The sequence below is a fragment of the Monodelphis domestica genome, chromosome 8 (genome assembly GCF_027887165.1).
Source record: "Monodelphis domestica isolate mMonDom1 chromosome 8, mMonDom1.pri, whole genome shotgun sequence".
NCBI lineage: Eukaryota > Metazoa > Chordata > Mammalia > Didelphimorphia > Didelphidae > Monodelphis > Monodelphis domestica.
The window spans coordinates 10,564,811-10,582,998 of NC_077234.1; the positions used below are offsets into that span (position 1 = coordinate 10,564,811).

Below are 18,188 nucleotides of genomic sequence, written 5' to 3' on the forward strand. Positions count from 1 at the left end.
TCTACATCTCAGTTTATATCCCTCAGGAAGGGCTAATTGGTGTTAATTGTTTATAGATGATATCAATTGGTTGATTGCTTATGTTAATTGCTCTTGGCTCCCATATCTATTCTAGTGTGTTCTCTCCCTAATATCAATCAGTCTGCCTAAAAGTAAGCTGGATCCATGAATGAATCAGTCCAGCAGTAAACCAGTCGAGTGGTAGAAGAGTTTCAATTGGATGAATTCAGTTTGAAACTCAGAACCATGTTGACAAACCTATGGCATGAGTGCCAGAGGCGGCTGCTCCCCTCCCCTTCTCCACACATGCCTGAGGACATTTCTCTTCCCAGCAGCCCAATGGGAGCACTGCCCCCCCCCTTGGGTAAGGCATGGGGCTCACATGTGGTGTGAGGGTTGTAATTTGGGCACTTGGTCTCTAAAAGGTTCACCATGCCTGACTTAGAGCCAAACCCCTGAGGAGGAATCTCTGTCTACCTCTGATAGCTGACTCTGTGCCCATGTCTCTGTCTTTGTGTCATTGGAAAAACTGGAGCAGTGGCAGAAAGTGCATCCCCTGGTGTCTGAGAGGCTAAGAGAGAACACATTCAGCTGGTGTGAGTCACCTGAGGAAAGGGAGCTTTGGTAGTGAGAAGCCCTGGCCAGGGACTCTACAAAGGCACCCATCCTCAGAGCCAGAAGAAAGCTCCACCCAAGGGTGGAGAAGCCTTCAGAGCACTTGCAGTAACCATCAGTGGTTCCATAGATGTTCTTTTTACAGGGCCCTCACCAGGGACTCTGCTGTATGGAGAGGGAGTAGCTGGAATATTGCCCTGGGACCTTCTTACCAGGGGACCTCTGAAAAGCTCTCTCAGCTCTACATTTGGGGTCAGCTGGAACCAGTTGCATCTTTCTTTATAACAACCTGCCTGGAACGGTCTTTCTTTTTCCTGTGGAGTCCAGGGCCATCAGCTCCACTCGTGGCTCTCCTGACTTTGCCTCCAGTGCCCCTGCTCTGGTATCTCCCCTCCCTCCTTCTGGCTTCCTCTTCTGTGGAAGCTCCTTGAGGACAAGGGCTGTCTTTTTGCTTAGCACAGTGCCTGGCATATTAATAAATACTTATTGACTTGATTGACTTACTCAAAATCAAGACTAACAAGTCCAGACTGATATTATTTTTACCAGCCCATCCAGAAGACACATTAATTCAAAACAGAAGGCATTTCAATAAACCAGCCAAACAGATGACGAGGACACTATATCCATATACACTGGTGCTGTTCTCCCCCAGATTCTCATCCCACTAGTGGAAAAACAACAGATGTGAGCTCTCTGCTCTCTGCACACTCCCTCAGTTATCTCCTTGGTTCCCCTAAGTTCAATGATTCTCTTTGCAGATGCCTTCCAGATCTACTCTCTCTCCTGAACTTCAGTCTTTCATCATGAAGTGTTGCCTATTAGACATTTCTATCTGGGTGTCCCTTAGGCAACTTTAACCCAACTTGTCTAAAATAGAACTCATCTTTCCCTCCAGATCTCTCCCTTCCTAACTTCTTTCTTTCAGCCAAGAAGACCACCAATCCTTCCAGGCACCCAGGCATCCTCATCCCTTCATTCTCCCTCACACCCCAACAGCAGTTGCCAAGTCAGCCCTTTTCTTTCTTTAAAACTTGGATCTATCACCTTCTTTCTGCTCACTGGGCTACCATCTTAGTTCAGACAGCCATCACCCTTCATGTGGACTATAGCAATAGTCTCCAGCTAGGTCTCCCTTCATACCCACCTCTTCTCCCAACTCCACAGCTGCCAACTTGATATTCCTAAGTGCATATCCCTCTCCTGCCCAAGAAGGTTCAGTGGCTCTGTCTTTCTCCTAGAATTCATTGGCATTCCCAGCCCTTTACAAGAGGACTCCAGTCAAACTTTCCCAGCTCAGCCATGATGTCCCTACCTTTGAGGGACTGGTACCAGCCAGTTTGCCATCCATCAAAGTGGACATTCTCTCTTTGTTTCCTGTCTTCCTATAGGCCTGGCATGCTCTTCTTTCTGGCCTCCTTTAAAGCTCAGCAGCATGAGGCCTTTCCTCTTCTCTCCAGATACTTGTAACCGGCTCCCCTGCCCAAATTACCTTGTATTTACTCTCTATACATATTTTGTGCCAACTTTTTTTTGTATACACGTTTCCCTCAGTTGTATGTAACCAACCTCTTTCGGGAATCTTATTTTTGTAGTCCTAGCTGTCTGGTACACAGTAGGCACTTACTAAATGCTTGAGAACAACTTGAGTTGTTCTACTTATCAAGGGAACATATGCAGTCCCAGGGAACCCTTGGGAGAAGGGCCATACCTCAGGGCCAGAAAGAGCTCGGGCAACTAGAATTCCTCTTTGCTTCTGTCACTGCTGTTGAAACCTCTAATACCATCTGACCGTCAGGTACTTCTGGCTGGTCAGTCAGCTTTCATTTATCTATGATGTATTTCTAAACACTTAATTTCTACCTTAGTCGCCATTCTAAGACACGTTACAATGAAAAGGACCCCGAGACGCCCATTTTGGAGAAAGAATATCAACTTCTTGAATAGATAACCACTTACTGGACGGATCATCATCCAGCATCATAACCAACAAAGAGCTAAGTCCCCATGGCCGTCTCCACTAGCTGGGGATGACCAGGAAGCTGGGTCAGGCAGCTTTATGAAGAGAGTTTCAGGAGCTCTTTATTCAGCCCCTCCTTTGAACACCCCAAGACACCAACAGCTGATTAAGAGGGGATCCATCAAACTATCTGCCCCTCCTTGAGACATATACAGGAAAAGAACTCTAGTCCCCTTTGCTTAGTAACCAAAGCCTATCATGATGTTAGGAAGTTGTTTTTTGGGATTCCTAAAGACAAAGTAAACCTCTTACCCAGACACTAGAGGCAGATAGACAGAATAATCCTCCCTAATACCCAGTAAGTGATTTAGGGCCTTTCTACTCTAGAGCCCTGCCTGATATGAGAATTAAGTCAGTATTTGAAGAATACATTTTCAGAGTAAAAGTGCTAGGAGTCATAAGGGCTAGACAATGGAGGTCCAGTGACTTGTCCAGGGTCACCCAGCTAGGATGTGTCTGAGCTCAAATTTGAACCCAGGACCTCTGGTCTCTAGTCCTGGTTCTCAATCCACTGTGCTACCTAGCTGCCCCCAATGAGCACTCATTAAGCACCTACTAGGAGCCAAGCATTGAGTGAAATGCTGGGGAAACAAGTAGAAGCCAAGATAGTCCCTGCTCTCCAGGAGCTCCCAGTCTAAGGAAGGAGACAATGTGGAAAAAATTCCATACAGACAAGCCAGAGACAAGATAAACTACAGATAATAAACGCAGAGGGAAGGCTGTTCAGGAAAGGTGGGATTCTATCAGGGCCTTGAAGGCAGCTGGAGAAGGTGGGAGGTAGAGATGAGGAAGGAGAGCTCCCAGGCTAGGAAGATGGAGAATCTTGTTAGAGGAACCACCAGTCACTGGATTGAAGAGTCTGGGTTTCTGTCATCTGCTAGGCACTCTGGGGGCTCTTGGGTCCCTTCTCTAGCATTGACCCATCCTCCCCTCTGCTGCTATCTGCTGGATAGGCAGCCTCAGTCACCCACCTTCCACCTTGGGCTGGGGGGAAAGGGGAGGAGGTCAGTTCTTTTAGCCCTTAGTCTCTGGGGCTAGTTCACTCTTTTGTGATTTTCCTCCAGGTTTCCTGGCTTCAGCTCTACGCCCATCTTCCACAGGCGGCCCTTTCCATCCCTCTAAGTTACCCCCAGTGGACCCTGGGCATATCTAATGGAACCTGCCTGGATTCTAGCTGAAAAGTCAGTGTAGCCTGACATCAGAACTGTTAGACGGGTGGGAAAGGAAACATGTGAAATCCTAGAAATTTCAGAAATTGAACCAAAGTCACTGGATCATACAGTTCTCAACTCCTTCCCATCGCTGTTCACCAGAGGCTCCAAATACAGGGCCACCAGCCAAGGCAACACTCGAGGGGCTGAACAACTTTAAAATGTAGCTGAGAAATATTGAACAAATACAAACCCAAAGACCCTTTAAAAACAAAAAAACAAAAAACAACCTTTACCTTCCCTCTTAGAATCAATAATTATTGGTTCCAACTAGGCAAATGGGGGTCAAGGGACTTGCCCAGGGTCACATGGCAAGGAAGTATCTGAGGCCATATCTGAATCCAGAACCTCATGTCTCCAGGCCTAGCATTCTATCCACTGAGCCTCCTAGCTGCCCCTGTCCTGGTGCTTTACGAGCTCTTGTTCATTGACTGACTGCCCAACACACAACTTCCTGAATTCAGTCATTTGTCTTAGAAATGGAAACATCCTTGAATTTCTCTTTGCTTCCATGATGCCCATCACAGTCCATGCAAATCAGCCCAGAAGCAAGACTCAACAGAACTGGGTTGAGTGGGCAGTCCCTCCCCGGTAACCACATTTCTGCCCTCTCTTGGGAAACAAGCCAGAGAGGTCTAGTGAATAGAAGAGGAGGCTTAGGGAAATCCCCACCTCTTCCTAGGTGTGGGCAGACCTGCTGTCCAGAAGAGGAGGACGCTCTTGTTGGATCCCAGAGGGCAGAGGAGGAAGGACCATTTAGCCTTGATGTCAGGAAGGATGAACTTTGTCACCGCCACAAAGTGGAATGGGTCCTGTCTGAGCCAAGGCTGGATGGCCTGGCCGCAGGAAGGATCCTATTCGGGCATGGAGTGTAAAGGATGGCTGATGACCATTTGGGCTCAGAACACCCAAGGGGCTCTCCCCTTACAAGAGAATGGGGAAACTTCTTTCTGGCCTCTTCATCTGGCCACATTCCATCAGCTTCCTCCTTCCCTGGGACTAGAGGGTGGAGGGTTCCTCCTCAGAGGCAGGTCATCCATAGCTTTCAGCTTCCTTTGGGGCTTTCCCCCATAGTCTGTAAACTCCTTCAGGGCAGAGACTGGCTTTTCCTGGTATCCCCAGGGCTTAGCCCCGTCTGGCTCCTGGAAAGTCTAAATGTCTGCCTGCTTGACCTCAGCCTAGTCAGTCAGGGGGCGGGGAGGGTCACAGTCATTCACATTTATAACAATTCCCGGGCCACAGGGCTGTATCCTTGTCCTCGGGGCACATTATCACGGTAAGGAGGGTAAAGCCCAGGGAAGAGAGCGACCGGCACATTCTCGGCGGTGGGATTCGAACCAACATCCCCAGAGACCGCTTCAGAAGTTTACTCAGAAAGTGAGCATGCACACAGCCTATCACTCCTTCCCACCCACCGCTCGAAAGAGTGAGCATGCGCGAAACCAGCATCCTCTCCCTGCCTACTGGTCTCAGGAGGTAGACGGGAGGGGCGAGGAGTTGTGAGCATGCGTGTGGTACCCAGGGCCAGCAGCATCGCCCCGCCCGCCTGACGTAAAGCTATGACGACAAGCGTATTGCCATTTGGCGGGAAGCTATCCTAAAGGGTAGTCGTGCAGCCATGGCGGGGCGGCGGGGTGCCCTCATTGTGTTGGAGGGCATGGATCGCGCTGGGAAGACTACCCAGGGTCGCAAGCTCGTGGCGGCCCTGCTGCAGTCCGGACACCCAGCGGAGCTGCTCCGCTTCCCAGGTAGGAGGCAGCGCCAGGCCTGGGCAGGGGCGGGGCGGGAGCTGCGAGCGCTTGCGCGCTGACCCAGGACAGCAGGGAGCATGCGTAGTCCGGGGCTGTGCCACGCCCATCCGAGGCCTAATTGGTCGAAGGCTGAGGGATGTTGGTCACGTGGGGAGTCTGCGCGTCCTCTGGGTACTAGTCCCGGTACCTAACTCCCTGAACCGTTGTGTGATGAGGAAGTCGACTCTATATACTATACATATATATGTGTAAATCTCTATACAAGCCTCTGCTCCTTTCCCCCTCCTCCCTTCAAGAGTGGAAGCTCGCCTCTTCGTCCGCCCTACTCCCTGCTTCCAGCCCCTGGTGGGAAGTGGGTGGTCCCCTATAGACCTGGCCCCCCTCCAAAGAGCCGCTCTTTATAGAAGGGGAAAATCGGCTTAGCAGAGGGAGCCCAGCCGCGCCTGGCGGGCCCTACACCCACAAGAAAGAGTAATGCCTTCTCCAGCCTCCCCCCAAGACGGTTTACAAGGGAGGAAGCGGGCAGCGAGATGCCAGGCCCTCCCGCGGAACAGCTCTCCTGGGGTAGAGATGGGGCTCCTCATCCCTCACAGCTGGCTTCCAGGGGCCTCTGGGCCTCTCCTCTGTTCTGAGGCGAGCCCCGCTGGCTCCTTTCCGTGCGCTTTGTAAGCTTGGCTTCTGCAGCCAACCTGACGCTTCCCCCTGGGCTTGGCTGGAATCCAGTCTGGGATCAAAGGAATGCGCCACTGTGCCGGTTGAATTCCTACCCTGAAGCCTTCCAGACTTTAAGGTTTTAGCTGGTGTGGACGCAGACATAAAGGGCGCCCCCCTAAGGCAAAGAAAAGAATCGCGCCTAGAATGAGCCTTTGGGCTTTGAGAAGGATGCCGGCGTGGAGGTTGGGGATGGAGCGTGGGCGAGGGTGTGTGAGATTTCCTCCAGGAGAATGTAAGATTCCGGAATGAAAGAGCACAGTTAGTATTTATTTTTTTAAATTTAGGGACCGTTACCTTCTCTTAGTATCAGTTCCGAGACTCAAGGCTTCCATACTCCAGACCTGGCTGGCCATCTTATCTGCTGAGCCCCCAGCTGCCCCTATGTCTGTCTGTCTGTCTGTCTCCCCTCCCCTCTTCTTCCTGAGTTCAAATCCAGCCAAGGCTGTGTGACCCTGGGCAAGTCACCTGTTCTTATCTGTAAAATAAACTGGAGAAGGAATTGGCCAACCACTGCAGTATCTTTGCCAAGAAAACTCCCAGTGGGGTCACAGAGAATTGGACATGATTGAAAACAACTGAACCAGAACAGGCATAGCTGTGATTCTGTGCAGAACATGGACCTTGGGCCCAGCTCATCTCATCCCTTCTTTTCCTTGCAGAGAGATCCACAGAAATTGGCAAGCTGCTGGGCTCTTACCTGGAGAAGAAGAAAAACATGGAGGACCACACAGTACACCTCCTTTTTTCTGCAAACCGCTGGGAGCAGGTGTAAGGCGAAGCTCTCAGGGCCCCTGGGAATGCTATGGCCAAACTCACCTCTTGAACCCCTTCCTCTCATACACCCTTCCCTCCCAGGCCTTGTCTTTGGAGAACTCAGTTTTTCATGAATCTGTTAGTCTGGGAGCAGATAAGAGATTTGGGCTCTTTTCTAGCCAAAGTGAAGGCTGCCATAGCCTAACCTGTTCTTTAAAACTTAATGTCTGGGGGGCAGCTGGGTAGCTCAGTGGATGGAGAGCCAGGCCCAGAGATGGGAGGTCCTGGGTTCAAATCTGGCCTCAGATGCATCCTAGCTGTGTGACCCTGGGCAAGTCACTTGACCCCCATTGCCTAGCCCTGACCACTCTTCTGCCTTAGAACCATTCATAGTATTGATTCCAAGATGGAAGGGAAGGGTTTAAAAACAAAAAGAACTTAATGTCTGCCCTGAGGTTGGGCTTTGTTCTTGTTTATGGTTTCCTAGAAAAGAGCTGTAACAGGAAGCCGCCGCCATCTTTTCCCCTAAAAGTTCATAGTCCATGCTTCTTTTGCCCAGCAGTGGCACTCGTCCAGGGGTGGCAGTCCCCTGTCAGAGACCTTGACCTCTCTGGGTTGTATCTTGGGGAGCTGGCAGAGCCTGGCCTTATTCTCCTGCCCCTCCAGCCCCGTGCCTTTGGTCCTGCTGCTCTGAGTTCAGTGCTCCCACTCTCGGCCTTTCCCCTTGACTTGCTTACCAGGTACTTCTGTTCCAGGCAAACAACAGGCATTAGAGAAGATTAAAAACAACCGCAGGGCACTTGGGATGGAGAATGATCCTTGTCTTCTTTTTATATCCTCTAGACCTTTGATCAAAGAAAAGCTCAGTCGAGGGGTCACACTTGTGGTAGACAGATACGCCTTCTCTGGTGTGGCCTTCACAAGTGCCAAAGAGGTGAGTGCTTCAAGCTCTCAGGAATCCCTGCATCCCTTCCCCAATTTAACTTTGAATTAAAGACAGACAATCAAACAGGAGGGCCCTTGGTCTCTGTCCTGACCTCTGGAAGGGTTTGTTTTTGCCTTCTGCTCAGAATTTTTCACTGGACTGGTGTAAGCAGCCTGATGTGGGGCTCCCAAAGCCAGACGTCATCCTCTTCCTTCAGCTGAGCTCAGTGGAGGCAGCAAAACGGGGAGACTTTGGCAATGAGCGCTACGAAAACAACACCTTCCAGGAGAAAGCCCTACAGCGTTTCTACCAGCTCATGAAGGACGACTCTTTAAACTGGAAGGTGAGAGCAAGTAACCCAGGAACAGCCAGCAGAAGGCCGGCCCCTGGGACTAAGGCAGATTTGTGTGGGGACCTTTATGTGTCTCTTTCTCAGGTCAGCTTGCTTCTCCCTTTTTGAAGGTTGACCCTATCTCATGGATGTGCTCTCTCTCTCCCTCTCTTTCTCTTTTCTTCCTCCTTCCCTTTCTCCCTCCATCTCTCTCCCTCCTTCCCTCCCCGTCTTCCTCCCTTTCCCCTCCCATCCTGGAGCAGCTTCCATTGCCTCTCAGCTTTGGAATAAGTCCACCCCTACAGAGAGGCATGTCCGTGTCTAGGGAGCTCGTGTGTATTACGTCCCGCGGCCTCTTCTTTGGCCTTCTCAGAGCTTCCTGCCCTGTGTGGTATTTGACAGTGTTGCCCGCTCCCTCTCTCCGGGGTCTTCGATCAGTCTGACCATCCTTCTTGGTCCCCTTTGCTGGAGCACCATCATCCTTGTCCTGGGAACAAGGCGGGTAATGGCCAAGGGTCAGTCCCTCACCTTAAAGCACTGTCTAAATCTGGCTCTTGTTATTATGTGAATATCATATCAAAAGGTGAAAAAGAATCGCCCGGCCTCTCTTATTCCCAAGACAAGGTTCCTTTTGGACACGAGGCAGGGGGCTAACATTTCCTAGCCCTCGTGATGGTTTCTTACCCTTCGTGGTGCCCAGGGATACTGTGACTGTCTAAAAGGCCTGCTCTGCAGGGCCGTGGGTGCCATGTCTGTGGTTTAGGTGCTCGCGTCTCCTCCAGCCTGAGAAGTGTTTCTTGGGGGCATTGCGGGGCCTAGAATGGCAGGATGAGTCCTGAGACTTGGGAGCTACTTTGGGCACCTTCCTTGTTTCCCAGTGGGGATTCCCTTCCAAACTTTGAGCTCTGTACCCAGGCTTTTCTTGAAAAGTAGAAATCTTTTTGCTCTTTTCTCTCTGTTTTTGGTGAGACAGACCATTGATGCCTCTAAAAACATAGAAGACTTACACAAGGAAATTTACTCCCTTTCTGAAGAAACCATTCAAATGGTCCAAGAGATGCCCGTGGGAGAGTTGTGGAAATAGAACTGGCCCACCAGCTCTTTCAGCTTGACAGGAAGGAGAGAGAACGCCTTGGCACAGTCCATCCAGCAGAAGGAAAATCTGATAGCACAGAATGGAACAAGTTAAGCACTAGCCTTCGGTTTGAGACCACACTGTTGTGCGGTCACAGTTGTCATCAGGAGGCCTGAACTGGAGGTTCTTAGTCCCAGCCGAGGTCACATCCTGACTGGTTTCTTCATTGAGGCCCAGAATTACAGCATAAAGGAAATTATTTTTCAGAGGATCACATTTGCTAAGCCACAAGAACGATTTCAAGTTGATTCTCAATTCTGCATCAAGAGAAAGCTCATTCTCCTTTCTAACACTGTCCAGTTTCTTCCTCAGCCTTGTTTTTAACTTGAATTATAAAACCTAAGTGAAATAAATGAATTGTTCCATCTGTTTCCTCTCCTTTAGGATACCTACTCATTTTGGCCCCATCATCAGCCTGAATGGGGTGATGGTTTTCTTTTTAGAAAGTTCCAGTTGTCTTACGTTTCATCCTGGTGCCCTCCTTTGTGGGCAAATGAAAATATGTAGAATTCTCTTCAATACAAATATTGTGGGAATCGTAATGTTGCCTACCCCCTTTTTTAAAAGTTCAAAGTGTTGACTCTTAAACCCTAAATTTGGCTTAGATTTAGAAGCCCTGGAATGCCATGGTTAGACGGTATTTATCATGGCAGCCCTTCTCCCAAAAGTCAGTTCTTGCTTCGAGTTTTGCCTGCAGGTGGGCACACACACCATCGGCAGTACACCAGCTGGCCTGACAAAATAGAAATCTCAGGGACCTGGTGGGTACCTGGGGTCAAAGGCCCCATCTGCCACTTGGCCCCTGTGTAGCCTGGGCTGCCCTGGTTTCTCTCTCTCAAACAGGAGGCTGCCAGGCTCCCCCCCTGCAGCCAGTATGAGGACTCAAGAAGTGCCAGCTCCTGTCACAAATGCTTGTTCCTTAGTTGGGCTCCGTATCCTGTTTCCAGTTTTCCAGGCTAAAACATTTCTGTTTGTATGCCGCCATAAAATAAAGGCTGTTTGGTGTTTGGCTGGCAGCTTCACATGTCTCTTCAGGGGTGGAGGAAGGAGTAATCCGAATTGGTCAGGCAGCAGATTCTCCATCTGAGTCATTTCCTGTTGTCTGTTTTTAGGGGTGTTGTGATGGGCATTGGGCAGGAAGTGCCCCGCTCTACCCACTGGCCAGATGCTGCCCAGGCCTTAGACTCTACACTGCATCTTAGGAGCCCCTGGCTCCAAGGGGCAGCTTTGGACCATGTTGGCCCAAAGCCAGGAAACCTTTTACTGTTGGTGCTGGAGCCACTCATGCTGTCTTGGGGCCAGGTTTGTACTTGGATGGCCTTTGGTAGGTATTTGCTTCATCTGCCATCTTTATCACAGATTTTAAACCTTAAATTCAAGAATTTTGGTTCCTGCAGTATTCACTTTGCCAGTCTACTCTCCACTTTGCCTATAATAGCCTGAGAGCCTTTAGCTCATTTATTGAAAAGCTCACAAACTTCAGGACAGCTAGGTGGTTCAGTGGCTGAAGAACCGGACCTAGAGACAGCGGATCCTGAATTCAAACGTGGCCTCAGACACTTCCTTGCTATGTGATCCTGGGCAAGTCACTTAACCCTAATTGCCCAGCTCTTGCTGCTCTTCTGTCTTAGAATTGATAGTAAAACAGAAGACAAGGGTTTCAGGCAACATGAATATGAGAGAATTTTGGCAGGCATCACCAGTAAAGTGACCGGCACTGGCTGAGACCATGTTGTTTGTTCATGGATGCCTCTAAACACATAGCCCTCAAAAAACTAAGGATGTTTTTATTTGTACTCTTCTTACAAATTAAGGATTGAGGAGTTCAAGTCCCATTACTCTTAGCTCTCAGGGAACTGAAGGTTCCTTCTAGAAAAGGAACTCATCAAAGCTTAAACAGGGAGGAGCTCTTATTGTATACAGACTGTTAAAGGGATTTTCTTAATCTCTCCCTCTGTCTCCTTAAGAGGCAAGAAATCAGGGATTCTAAGTAGATCAGAATTGATAGGAGTCATTGAGCCAGAACTGAAGATTCCATTACCAGGGAGACCAGGACAGGGAAAAGGAAGTAGCACTGACAGGGTCTTTGCCTCTGGATCTCAAGAAAACAGGACGTCTATCTCTGAAGCAAGGACTACTGGCAATTGGGTGATAGAAAACTGCTATTGATTAGTTAGGGAGTTAGGGAATCATTTATAGATAGAGTAGGTTAGAGTAGGCCTCGTGTTTGCTAGGCAAGAATTCCTCAAAAGACAGAGGTAGGTTATTAGGAATTTTAGGTATAGTTATAGGGTTTAAGAATAATAGTATCTCCTCTTTTTCTGTTTTCTATGTGTACTTCTCAAATTGGACTAAGTGTTTTTATTCAACTGCTCTCACTTTTGTCAAACTTCTACTTTTAATCCTTACATCCTGGTGAGCCAGGTAGGAGTTTGATTAACCTTTTAAATCTTCTGTTCCTCACTTCTTACTATACTATCCCTACTTTTCAAGAATAGGCAAAAAGTAGAAGTGTAGGAAATTTCAGGCAATTAAATATGGTGCTAGAGATCATGGCACACATAGTGAAGGAGGAGGTTCCAGTCTATCTCAAAACAACTCCTGCTTCCAGGAAGCTTTACTGAGCTGTTACAGTTCACAATTTTAGATTGTCTCCAGTTATTAATTTTTCTGGGATTATTCTTTCTGACAGGATTACTTCAAATATACCAACTTTATCAAATAACATGCCTAGTTCTCTATGAAAAACAGCATAAAGATAGCTTAATGGAGACTCAAGTTGCATACCTTGAAGATTGTGTCTCTCAAATGGCCAAAACTATTTCTCAACTGACTTAAACTCTTACACTAACCAACTTGTCTTTCCGACTGTTCCTACTTCCTCCAACTGCAGGGCAGCTCAGGCAAGAACCCAAAAGAAAGAAATCACAAACATTCCCCTAAAGAGAAGTACCAGCCTTTAATCCCAAAGAAGTTAGTTACCAGACATCAAAGACCATTTACTCTTCAGAATATTGAGGGATTTAAATGGAGCACCCCTTCTTTTGAGGATGAGCCCATAGCTGTTATTTGTAAGGGGGGGGGGGGGAGAAAGAGGGTTATTTAATAAAAGGTTGAACTGGATTATAGAAGAGTAGGGTTGCCAGGAATTTTATGAAATTCCAAAGAGATTTATTTAACAATTTATTTACAAAATAGAGAATGAAGTAAGGAATCAGAGAGAGGATAGGGTAAGGTATCTAGCCCTCACATTGTGACAGAGGCTGGCACATAAGAAAATTGCCAGGCTGAATCTTTCTCCTCATTGGGGGAGGGGCCCCAGGAGGCTCCTTCTGAAGAGCAGTTGGTCTCAAGTTTTGAAAAGCTGAAGAGAGGTCTGGTTAAGACTTTCTCTTCAGGGATAACCACCTTTTTTTTCTGCTTGTGCCTGGAAATCCTTCCCCCCAACATTTCCCAATTGAAAAGATTACTGAAGAGAAACCTGAGAAAAGATGTTTTGAGTCTCTGTCAGACTTTACCTCAGCTCCTGGATCTGAACTGTGGCCAAGGGGCCACAGGGTCAGTCAACCTGACTATCTCTCGGGGTTCAGGCTGCCCAAGCCTGAGTTCCCCCCAAAACTCAAGGAGGGAAGGAAAGGGGGTTAGAGAAGGGACCCCCTTTTCCTTTCCCATTCTTTTCCCTGACAGCCATTCCTTTATATTATCCTAATTGGAACAGCTTAAAGAGGGAGGGAAACATTTTGGCTCTAGTAGTGGAGGAGGAGAAGAGGGAAAAGAGGCAGTGAGAGCAGTCATAGCTGAGGAGGGAAGGCTGAAAAGGGAAACTAATCAAACCCCTTCTCTGATTCGTCACCCACTATCATACATGTGGGTCACAGACCTCTTCCACTCAATGATTAAGAGGGATGTTTACTTTTGGTGATTAAATCTAAAAATGGGCAGGGGAGTTAAAATAAGGTTATCATGCTTACTAATGAGGCTTGGGGAAGAGGAGCAGTTCACTGGCCACTAAAAGACCCACCAGATTTTGTCAAGCTGGGGAGTCAGTATTCAAATCAATGAAAGCATGTTCTGACAGACTGGGTACCTGGACAAAATTTGAAAAACTAAGAGATTGGAGAAAATCCTTCACAGTTCATGGACAGACTTATAGAACTGGGAAGAAGATAGACCCAAGTTTGACCAGAGAAAGGGATGTACTGAGAAGGCAGTTTGTGAAAAATTGTTGCAGGGTGATCAAATACTATTTCAAAACAAGCTGTCCTAACTGGCCAAATATGGACCTTGATGAATTAAGGAGAATGGTAGTATATGTGTATAATGGGCATGAAAGGTAAGATGAAGATGATAGTAATTTAGTGGAAGCATTAAGAAAGGGGCCAAGATGATAGCAAACATCTCCTGTTGGAATTATATGAGAGGACATAAAATTTCAAAGGCTAAGGTTCAGTGGTATCTCCCAAAATTGAAGTATTTAAGATTTGTTTTAGCTGATGGTGTCCACTTCATTTGCCCTAAGCGTGTTGAAGATATCCAAAAATTGAGTGCTCCATCAACTAAGAGACAGTTGAGAGCAATTTGGGGAACAGGATTTTGCAGGCAATGGATTCCTTGCTATGGGGAAATCACCAAACTCCTTATGGTATTGACAAAAAGATGCAGTCCTTGAACCACTTAGGTTGGACACAGAACACCTAGCAGCACTTACTAAATTAAAAGAGGCTATCCTGTTTGCCCCTGTTCTAGGCATCCTAGAATACAACAAACAATTCACTCTATGTGTACATGAATGGAGAGGGGTAGTTTCAGGCTTTTTAATCCTGCTTTAGGGTCTGTTCAATATCCAACTGCATATTATTCGGCTCAACTAGACCCAATAGCTTCAGAACACCACCATGTCTTAGAGGCATAGTTGCAACAGTTTTGCTAGTAACAAAAACTGAGGATTTAGTATTGTGATGCCCACAAATGATAATGTGTCCTCATGAAGTTGAAGCATTGTTACTAAGACATAGAACACAGGCATTCTCTGACCAAAGACTTACAAGATATGAAATAATTTTATTAGGCAATGAAAATATCACTTAAAAATGCTGCACAATACTCAACCCTGCCACCTTGCTTCCAGATTTACCAATCACAGGAGAATCATCGCATAGTTGCAAATCATTAGTGTCCACGGCAGAAAAACCTCATGATAACCCTTTGGAAAATGCAGATCTAGTTTTGTTTACAGATCCTTTACGAAGGATGGTATACATTATACTGGAGCAGCTGTAGTCACAGAATTTGCCACTGTGTGGTCAGCTTCACTGCCATCCAATATAAGTGCTCAAGGTGCAGAAACATGCTTTGAAACATGCCTGTGTAATTGCAAGAGACAAGAAAACAACAATCTACACTGACTTGAGATATGCCTTTGAAATATGTCACACTGTTGGTATGCTTTGGCTTTAAAGGGGATTATTAACATCAGCTGGCAAAAGTATCTCAAATCAATGAGGTTCTTTCTGACTCCAACTACCTGAAATCCTGGCTGTTGTACATTGCTCTGCCCATATAGGTGGAACTGACCCTGTCTCCAGAGGAAACTACCAGGCAGATGCTGTCTCAAAACTTGTTGCTATTGAAGGCCCTGAATTAATCTTAAATTTGGCAACTATCAAAGACTCAGATTTATCCCTTTCCTATAATGAAAAAGAATTTTTTTAAAATGGAAGCAAAACTTCAAGGGATAACAGGCTAATGGAGTATAGGTGGCATCTGAAGGAAAACTCCTACTCCCTAGAAATTTTTATCATCAAATCTGTAAATCTATCCATATAAATAGTCATTTTGGAACACGTGATATTGTAGCCTCTATGAAAAAAGTATGGATAGCCCCTGGCATTACTAACATTGCCTCTAAAGTATGTGTAGCGTGTTTCACCTGCCAAGCATATAACCAGCATGTCTTTCACAGAAAAGCTTTTGGTGGATGTCCTTTGGCTTACACACCTTTTGAACATCTGCAAATAGATTTCATTACAATGCCAAAGGCTGGACATTACAAATTTTGCTTCTAGAAGAACAGCTAACCAGATGGCTGGAAGCATTTCCAACACCTAGGGCAACAGGGGCATTTGTTGCCAAAATGCTTTTAAAAGAAATCATACCTTGTTTTGGCCTGCTGACATGGATTGATTCACACAGGAGAACTCATTTTACTGATTCGTTTTCATCACAAATTTACTCATGTTTAGGAATAACATCAAAGTTTCATGTACCATATACCATCCCTGGAGCTCAGGGCAAGTTGAAAGAATGAACAGAGAACTGAAAACTATAATTGGAAAAATATGCACCGAGACTCTCTCTCTAGTGCTATTCTAGCTTCGAAGCAGGCCCAGGGAAGGTCTACAGATCTCACCATTTGAGATGGTGAGATAGTCATCCACGAATGCATGCTAAACTGCTTAATCCTGTGTATACATCATTGCTAGGAGGAGATACTTCTATTGCCTCATATATACAAGATTTGCAAATCAAAATACAAGAACTTTAGGAGCCTTGGTGCAAGCTGTACCTATAGACTTTTCATGAATCCAGAAGACACAATACATGTAAAGAACTTCCAGTGCACAGGAACAACTTAGCCAGCCTGGGAAGATTCATTCCAAGTACTGTTAACAACCCCAACTGTGATACAAATTGGAGAAAAGACATTGTGGATCCATTGCTCTCATGTGAAAAAAGTACCTTCTATCAGAAATTACTGACTGCATGCATCAATGACATTGAACTCCTGAACTTATATATTTTTTTCCAATAAAAGGTTTGATTTTTAAATAGAATGAGTAATAGCCAATAGGTAACTGTATCATAAAATTTCTTTAGAAATGATTATTGATATACTTTTATAGAATTATAGAAAAAGTTAAAATAACTGAATGATGGGTAAATGATAGTGTTAAAAGTGTTATAAGTGTTGGTCAACACTCACCTCAGGGGGAATATAATTTATATTCTTATCTATATATTTATATGTTCTTCTATTTTTCTGTACATAATTTTAGGTTGAATTTGGATTAATGTGTTATTTGTAACTGTAATTATTTGTAATTGTCTTTTGAGACTGGTATGTACCAAGATTTGTTTGCTTTCTTTTTCTCTTTACTTCTCCCTGTTTCTCATATTAGTATAGCTTTCTATTAGAAAGAATAGTATAGGCAAATTTTACTAGGAATGAGTATAAGATAGTTATGTTTCAAAGAACCATTGGGGAGACTAGTCTCCCAAAGGATCTCAGGAGGATATATTACAGAGATTTTCTTAATCTCTCCCTCTGTCTCTTTAAAAGGCAAAAAATCAGGGTTTCTAAGCAGATCAAAGCTGGCAGGAGTCAGTGAACCAGAACTGAAGATTCCATTGCCAGGGAGACCAGGACAGTGAAAAGGAAGCAACGCTGACAATTAGGGGCTTTTGCCTCTGGATCTTGAGAAAGCAAGAAATCTATCTCTAAGGCAAGGGCTACTAGCAGTTGGCTACTGACAGCTGGTGATAGAAAACTGCTGTTATTTAGGGAGTTAGTAAATCATTTATAGACAGAGTAAGTTAGAGTAGGCCTGGTGTTTGCCAGGCAAGAAGAAACTGTCCTCAAGACAGTTAGAGGTAGGTTATTAGAAATTTTAGATAGTATTAGGAATTTTAGGTATAGTTATAGGGAATAAGAATAATAATCTCTTTCCTCTTTTTGTTTTCTATTTGTACTTCTCAAATTAACTACGTGTTTTTATTCAACTGCTCTCCTCACTTTTTGGTCGAACTCCTACTTGACATTGTCTCCAGTAATGGGGTTATCTGGAGAACTCCTCCTAGGGTTAATGAAATAAAAGGCCCAATGGAGCCCCATCCTGAGGAAAGCAAGGTCAGGGGCCAGACAAGTCTATCTGCTTAGGAACCAGTGGGAAATGCAGTAAGGCAGACACGTCATATTGGGGCATGTTTCTTTGAAATCATCCAATTACTTCTGTGATAACTGAACAACGATAATTCCCTATTTCCACATGCGGACAAATGGAGAATGGATGGGGTTTTCCTTTGAGATGAGGGTCCAAGTAGTATGAGGGTTACCTTAGTCAATGTTTTAGTCATTAATAACCTCTTAAGTGATGGAGGGATGCGATGCCTTCTCTTCCCAGAATCTCTCCCGTTACCCACCTAGAAACCCAGCTACCAACATCCAATCTCACTTCACTTGCTCAATATAGTTCTTGGTTCTGGTGCCTGGATACAAAGCCCCAGGGGAAGAAGTACCTGGGCGCCATTTCTGCTGGCCCTTTTCCAGGGAGACTTGTTCTTCCTTCTTTAATCTGTTCTTCCCATTCTCCGGCCCTGTAATGGTTCCATGATGTAAATAAGAGGCAAGTGCATTGTCCTTGTTGGAAAGGGAACTCTCTTCTAAGCACCCAAAATGAGCTAACGATCTCACAGATCTTTCCTAGGGATAAAGAAACTTTATCCAAGACGACCATCATTGCTTAAAGAAGAAAGCTTTGCAAGTGACTGCACCATCAATTGCCTGGAAGAAGAATGAGCTCCATGCATTAGGAAGTCTTTAAAAAGAAAATGAATTTGTATATCCACGACTCAAATAAAACTGATAACTAAGGACACACACACACACACACACACACACACACACACACACACACACACACACACACACACACACACACACCTCTTACTTAATGG

General features: G+C 45.9%; 1 protein-coding gene across 2 annotated transcripts; it reads left to right on the top strand.

Annotated features, from left to right (window-relative positions):
• The first annotated feature begins 5,323 nt into the window (after positions 1 to 5,323).
• On the top strand, positions 5,324 to 9,822 carry DTYMK (deoxythymidylate kinase). Of its 2 annotated transcripts, none has more exons than XM_001362264.4 (5): positions 5,324 to 5,594; positions 6,971 to 7,079; positions 7,908 to 7,998; positions 8,135 to 8,332; positions 9,294 to 9,822. In XM_001362264.4, the coding sequence occupies exons 1-5, from the start codon at positions 5,465 to 5,467 to the stop codon at positions 9,402 to 9,404; spliced, it is 639 nt and encodes a 212-aa protein (XP_001362301.1). In that variant the 5' UTR covers positions 5,324 to 5,464; the 3' UTR covers positions 9,405 to 9,822. The 2 variants fall into 2 exon arrangements, with proteins under 2 accessions (XP_001362301.1, XP_056663300.1); XM_056807322.1 differs by lacking the exon at positions 5,324 to 5,594 and adding an exon at positions 5,873 to 6,569.
• Positions 9,823 to 18,188: the final 8,366 nt, after the last annotated feature.

Excerpts from the sequence above, each read along its gene's own strand:
- DTYMK (XM_001362264.4), top strand. The coding sequence starts at position 5,465 with ATGGCGGGGCGGCGGGGTGCCCTCATTGTGTTGGAGGGCATGGATCGC. Across the intron at positions 7,080-7,907 it reads GCAAACCGCTGGGAGCAGGT|ACCTTTGATCAAAGAAAAGC; the intron begins GTAAGGCGAAGC and ends TATATCCTCTAG. Across the intron at positions 7,999-8,134 it reads CCTTCACAAGTGCCAAAGAG|AATTTTTCACTGGACTGGTG; the intron begins GTGAGTGCTTCA and ends CCTTCTGCTCAG.